This window comes from Podarcis gaigeae, assembly GCF_964106915.1.
Source record: "Podarcis gaigeae genome assembly, chromosome: 16".
NCBI lineage: Eukaryota > Metazoa > Chordata > Lepidosauria > Squamata > Lacertidae > Podarcis > Podarcis gaigeae.
Genome location: NC_139693.1, coordinates 5,826,536 through 5,833,661, shown reverse-complemented (window position 1 = coordinate 5,833,661; position 7,126 = coordinate 5,826,536). Strand labels below are relative to the sequence as shown.

The window sequence follows — 7,126 nt, the reverse complement described above, 5'->3', positions numbered from 1 at the left end:
AGCTCAGTGGAAGCCAATGTGATGCCCACCAGATTGTTTGAACCACAACTTCCATCACACTTGGCCATTGACCATACTGTTTGGGGCTGAAGGGAGTTGGAGTCTAACAAAATCCACATGGCAGAGGATTCACCACTCCTGATCTAAAGATCTCCCCTCACACACCATAACACCATTAAGCCCAATGTCTGAAATTACCTAAAAATATCACTAGCTATATGTGTCCTGTCTGATTTAGGAAATAGGACCCTGTGGTTTTCCAGATGTTATTGGACTTCAATACCCACGATCCTTCACCTATTACCATGATGTCTGTTGATGATGGGAATCCAACAGTATCAAGGTGGGCAGCAGATTGGGGAAGGCAAATCTGGAGATCAGAGTGACCCTCTGAAAATCCATATAAATGAGCCACCCTGGAGAACTCCCATTCTTCAAATCTCAATCCACATGAGCAGTGATGAATAATCCATTTATCAGTAGGCACAGGGTACTACAAATCTGTGTGACAAGGAGCTCAGCATGGTTCTGCCTGGTGCTGATGTGGAGACATTGATCTCCCACAGCTTCATCTCTGAGTCACTAGGGCTACCATCCAACCACTGTCACCAGCATCCCGTGCCTTTCCCATAGAGCTCTTTGATCTTTATAGAAGCCACATGCTTTATCATCTGTATCATGGAACTGGTGTGACTACTAATTAGATGTATCTTGATCCACTGAATTATGGTTAAATAATGTGCCAAGGATCAGGTGTCATGATTCCATGGTCTCCTTGGGTCCATGGTTTTGGACTGACCCACCATTCCCCGGCTCCTGTATCATCTAAAGGGAGGAGGACTGCTTAGAACCATATAAAAGGGCCTCTCTATCCAGGAGTCCTCATTCCCTCACTGGCCTTTGCCTCTTCACCAGCTGTCTTCTCTCCACTTGTTAAGGTAAGTCAGATTCTGCTGATGCTTGTGTCTTCACTTTGCCCTGAGTGAGTTTCTAGACTTCTGCTATCAGTGTTAACTAGGTTCCTGCTGTTCAGATTGGGACTACACCATCATGATATCAGGAAAGAACAGATGAGAACAAGGAGAGCAATATGATCACCATCTCCAAATATGTGAAGGGCTATTGTGTCAGTGCTGGGACTCCAGAGGATGCTTTCTGTTGCTCAAAGCAACTTGAAAGAATAGGTCCAAGTTATAAGAAATAGGATTTTGACTACATATTTGAAAGAACACTCTGGTGCAACAAGCTGTCTGACAGTGGACTCAGAAGGCATTGTGTGAGGTTTTGAAAGAATGAATGAATGGATGCCCTGAGGCAGTGGGTTTTCTGTATCAGTGCTAATTACTTTTTAGGTCCAACACTACGTTTCTATTGGTTGGGAATCAAGATCCCGGAGAAATGAGGAAGGGAGCCATTCGGGGATTCCTGTTGTGGATTTGTTTATTCTCTACACTCTGGACAAGATTGGAGGGGGGTGGGTGACAGGAATGCTCAGTCCTCAAGGACCACCTCTTTCCATATGAACCTGCCTAGACCCTGAGATGATCTTCTGAGGCCCTTCTTGGTGTGCCTCCTCCACGACAGGTCCGGAGGGTGGCAACATGAGAACGGGCCTTCTCTACAATGGATCCCCATTTGTGGAATGCTCTCTCCAGGGAAGTTGGTCTGGCGCCTTCATTATACACCTTTAGGTGCCAGCTGTCAGGCAGAAACATTCCTCTTTAAACAGGTCTTTGGCTGATTGACATCCAGTGCCCTTTTGAAATGGGGAGGGGGGATTTATTGTTATGTATATGCTTTTATTATGTATATGTTTTTGTTTTTATGTATATGCCTGCGGGCATAGGGCAGTATACATATGTAATAATAAATAAAATAAGTGCAATTTTATATGAAGAATTATCCAAGCAGTGGAGCTAATGAGGGCAGTGTCACAAAAACCTCAGTCTGCTCTCAGAGAACTCACAACTCTTTGCCTTCTGCAACCAGTTTAGGGATTGCCTGACAGGCTCCGCTGCCCAAATCTGTTTCCAAAAGGTGAAAAGCCAGGTGCCTCCATGAAGGGCACAAGCAGAACAGGACCACGTCAACCCTCAAATGTGTAGGTAGATGAGGTGTGGAGAACCTGGTGGACCTCAAGGTGTTGTTAGATGAGAAACTACAAAAAGTAGGGCTGCTGTCAGTTCCTGCTTGTGGGCTTTCCATAAGCATTGGTTGGCTCCTGTGAGAACCAGATACAGAACCACAAGGGTCACTAGGCTGTGGTCTCAAGACTCCAACTCCCACCATCTTTGATCATTGAACATGTTGGTGGGTGTTGGGGTCCCCACAACTTCTGAAGAACACCAAGTCCTCCCAACCTGATCTAAAGAGCTCCCCCTTCCCATTGGGGAAGACTAGCGTATTCACATCCTGTGTGATGTTTAAGAGCAAAGTTAGCTGTTTTATACTTGAAACATCACCCATGCACTTCCATCATATACTTGTAATTCAAGAATGGATGGACATAGAAGACAACGACAGATACATAATTTTTGGTGGTTCAGGGAAAGAGAAGAAATCTGTGTTTCTGATCTAATGAAGTGTTGTTTCCTCCCCCGTGTCTTTCAGATGTGTGAAGAAGGGTGTAACGATAGAGTTATCTATTCTTCTGGGAGAGAACCCTGGTTCAATCTGAACTCAACATGGTATGACCCGGCTGGATCCTGGTTGGACAACCGCCGCAAACCATTTCGCTATGTTGTAAACACAGCCTGTGTCACCGGTTGCAACCGCAGGGATGATGTACCGAGAAGAGGAGGCCACAATTACCGATGTTACGGCTATCGGCGCTCCACCTGTAGACAAGGGGGAAACCCAAGAGTGACCTGCTGTGTCCACAATCCTTCGGGAGGACCCCGTGATTACTGGGGGCGTCCAATAGGCGATTCGTGCGATGGAAATACAGGGGGGCACTATTCTAATGAAGAGTCGTTCTGCTGTGGATCCGGTGGTGGATCTGCTGGTGGATGCGGAGGTGGATCTGCTGGTGGATGCGGAGGTGGGCAAGGAGGGGCATGTGCCCAGCCAGTTGCTTCATCAGGAGGATGTGGAGGAGGACGAGGAGTGTGTTCTGAGCCTGGATGTGGAAGAGGACGAGCAGTATGCGCAGAACCTGGATGTGGCAGATCTTCAAGAGGGCTGCAAACCTCTGGGGGAGCAGGGTGTGCTGGGTCTTCAGGAGGATGTGGAGGAGGACGAGGAGTGTGTTCTGAGCCTGGATGTGGAAGAGGACGAGCAGTATGCGCAGAACCTGGATGTGGCAGATCTTCAAGAGGGCTTCAAACCTCTGGGGGAGCAGGGTGTGCTGGGTCTTCAGGAGGATGTGGAGGAGGACGAGGAGTGTGTTCTGAGCCTGGATGTGGAAGAGGACGAGCAGTATGCGCAGAACCTGGATGTGGAAGGTCTTCAAGACGGCCACAAACCTCTGGGGGATCAGTGTGTTCCGAGTCCAGCGTTAGATCTTCGGGAAGATGTGGAAGAGGAAGAGGAGTATGTTTTGAGCCGGGATGCGGAGGAGGAAGAGGAGTATGTTCTGAGCCGGGATGCCGCTCATAGGAGAGCCAAGGGGTTAATCTTCAGGGGGATGGAGGAGGAAGTGTTCCAATGATGAGCTCATCATCTACACAGAAAGTTCTTCCTTCCAGATGTTGAGAGGAAAACAAGTTGCAGGTGCCATCCTAGACTGACTGATTGTCCCGATACCAAACCACATAAATAGCGCTTTCCATCAATGTCTTCTTCTAAATTTGAAAACATCCTGAAAATAATGTACCACTTCTCACTCCATCAACCCCTGAGTGATCCTGAAAACCTAAAGACTGTGGCCACTGCAGAGAAGTGTGAACGTTTCTTAGTGGACCATATCTGGACAGTTGGTGCCTGAACATTATCTGCCTGCAACGAAGTTCTGTGCTTTTCCTTGGCATAAATAAAATTATGTTGATTGGCTAAAGTTGTGTTCTTCTGATGATTGGGTGGAGTCAGTGGCTGCCCTTCTGGTACCTTCTTTGTGGCCTGGTAAGATGGGTGTGACTAGGGATTGATGTAAATCAGAAATAAAATTGTTATATCAAAAGGAGCAGGGATTACCCACCTACGTCATTGGTGCTGTGCAATGCCAGGTCCATAGGCAACAAAATCGCCACCACGCGTGACTTTTTTGTCTCGCAGGGGATTGACCTGGCTTGCATGGCGGAGACTTGGGTGCGGGAAGGCGAAGTAGTCTCCCTACATGAGATAACACCCCCAGGTTTCTCTGTCCTCCATCAATCATGGACTGTGGGTCGGGGCGGGGGAGGAGTAACGTTGATAATCCGCGAGGATTGCTCTTTTAGAACTCTGCCAGCACCGGCGATCTCTGGCATTGAATGTGTTGGCCTCGTGTGGGGCACCAAGGAGAGCTTGCCTGTCTGGCTGGTGTACTGACCGCCCAGCACACTGGCAGCTACCCTGTCAGACCTGCTGGAGGTGGTGGCGGGCTGGACCTTGGAGTTCCCAAGCCTACTGGTTTTGGAAGACTTCAACGTCCATGCTGATGCCGCTCCCTCCTCACAGGCTCTGGACCTAGTGACCTCCATGGCAACACTAGGGTTCTCCCAGTTTGTTTTGGGCCCCACTCATCAAGCAGGCCACACGCTGGATCTGATCTTTGGTGCTGGCATAGATGTGATCATGCTCCCCCATGTGGAAGTGCCATGGTCCAATCACTATGCTCTGAAAGCCAAGATTGACTTCCCGCTCCTCCCCTGCTCAGGTGGCGAGCCTATTTGGGCTCACCTGCAAAGGCTGATGGATCCTGATAGATTCCGTCAGGCCTTGCAGGACCCTGCTCCTCCTGGCGACTCATTAAATGACCTTGTCAAGGACTGGAATAACTGGCTCTTAGCAGCCATCGATGAGATCGTGCCTAAGCGCCCTCTGCGACCCTGTCGAAACCGGGCTCCTTGGTTTACTGAGGAGCTCCAGAAAATGAAGCGGGATCTCAGACAGCTAGAGAGAGTATGGCAACGGACTCGTGATGGAGCCTCAAGAACATCTTGTAGGATGCTTATGAAAGCCTATGAGATGGCTATAAAAGCTGCTAAGAAATCTTACTTCGCAGCTTCCATTGCATCCGCTAGCTCTCGCCTGGCACAACTTTTTAGAATAATTAGTTCGATAACCTCCTTTAGGAGGACAACCAAATTTAAGCTCAAATTCGACCCACAGCTGTGAGGCATTTGCGAGCTTTTTTGCGGAGAAAGTCCTCTTGCTCCTCCGTGACCTCCCTGCCAATTTAGATACAGTGACTGAACTGGAGGCCCCTCAACTGACTTCGGGTCCAGTGTTGGACCATTTCAATTGGATACTCCCTGCTGATGTGGATAGATTCCTCCAAGCTGGTAGGCCCACCACCTGCCTCCTCAATCCGTGCCCATCTTGGCTGATTAGGGCGTGTCCAGATGTCACACAGACCCACCTGGTTGAAATTATTAATTTGTCCCTTGGCATGGGGACATTCCCAAGGGAACTGAAGGAAGCAGTGGTGTGTCCGCTCTTAAAGAAAACTTCACAAGATCCTTTAGACCTATCCAATTACCGCCCAGTTTCAAATCTCCTGGCTAAGGTAATTGAGAAAGAGGTTGCTGATGTGTTAGACTTAGAAGGTTTTAACAATGCATTTGGTTGGCATGCATACTTATGGTATGATAAAGTTAAGATCAATAAGGCCTTTAAGAATCATATTGTCAGGAAAGCAGTGTTTAATGTCTGGACAAAATACAAAGACCTATTGGAAAATAAAACTCCAAGATGGCTATCACCTCTGGAGGCCAAGGCCCGAAAAAGACCCAATATGGAGGCCAAATGGCCGAAATATTGGGAAATAATAGAGAAAGAGGGCAATAATTGGAAATTGCAGAGTTTGGAAAAAATGAAAGACAAAGTGCGAGACTGGTTACACTACGCTCAGATTCAAGAAATTTTTAAAAAGGATAAAAAGTTAGGATTCCAGGTGGAGAAATCGAAGTTGGAAACAGAATTGTTAGAACCTAAGACTAAAGTACTTTCAAGAATGTATAACTTGCTGTTGAAATGGAATACACAAGATGAAATGGTTAAGTCGGCCATGATAAAGTGGGCACAGGATATTGGGCATAATATTATGTTTGAGGATTGGGAAAGGTTGTGGACCACGGGGATGAACTTCACGGCATGTAATGCTCTGAAGGAAAATGTAATGAAAATGATATATAGGTGGTACATGACCCCAGTTAAACTTGCCAAAATATGCCATGTGCCAGACAATAAATGTTGGAAATGTAAGGAAAATGAAGGAACATTCTTTCACCTCTGGTGGACTTGTCCCAGGGTGAAGGTCTTCTGGGAAATGATATATAATGAGCTGAAAAAGGTATTTAAGTATACCTTCCTTAAGAAACCAGAGGCCTTCCTCTTGGGCATTGTCGGCCAGATGGTGCCAAAGAAGGATCGAACATTCTTTTTGTACGCAACAGCAGCAGCAAGGATACTTATCGCTAAGAAGTGGAAAACTCAAGATCTACCCACGCTGGAAGAATGGCAGATGCAGCTGATGGACTATATGCAACTGGCTGAGATGACTGGCAGAATCCGAGACCTGGGAGAAGAGAGGGTTGAAGAAGATTGGAGGAAATTTAAGACTTATTTACAAAAATATTGTGATTTGGTGGAAGGTTAAGTAGGATGTTTGATCATAAATAATTGGCCACCACAAAATCGGATCGGAATGGGATGTAAAGCGAGATTAAGAGAAATAAATTTGCAGAGGACTATATTTAAATAAGCGGTTATAAAATTTGCAAACTAGATGATAAATTGCATGGAAAAAATTTATGATGATGAAAATGGCAGCGGGAGATGTGAGGAAGTCCAAAGAAGTTATGAAACTCTGTTGAGATAAAAGTAAGGTTGTTTATTGTCTTTGTACTTTATTCTGTAAAAACCCCTAATAAAAATTTTATTAAAAAAAAAAGAGAAAGAGGTTGCTGAACAGCTTGGAAGGTTTCTGGAGGAAACATTGGCTTTAGATCCATTTCAGTCACCGAGACGGCTCTGGTTGCCCTAA

At 46.5% G+C, this 7,126-nt stretch overlaps 1 protein-coding gene across 1 annotated transcript; it reads left to right on the top strand.

Moving 5' to 3' along the window:
* Nucleotides 1-782: 782 nt before the first annotated feature.
* Nucleotides 783-3,957, top strand: LOC310833399 (uncharacterized protein). The gene is made up of 2 exons (XM_083716124.1): nt 783-938; nt 2,611-3,957. The coding sequence occupies exon 2, from the start codon at nt 2,936-2,938 to the stop codon at nt 3,647-3,649; it is 714 nt and encodes a 237-aa protein (XP_083572250.1). The 5' UTR covers nt 783-938; nt 2,611-2,935; the 3' UTR covers nt 3,650-3,957.
* The last annotated feature ends 3,169 nt before the right edge of the window (nt 3,958-7,126 follow it).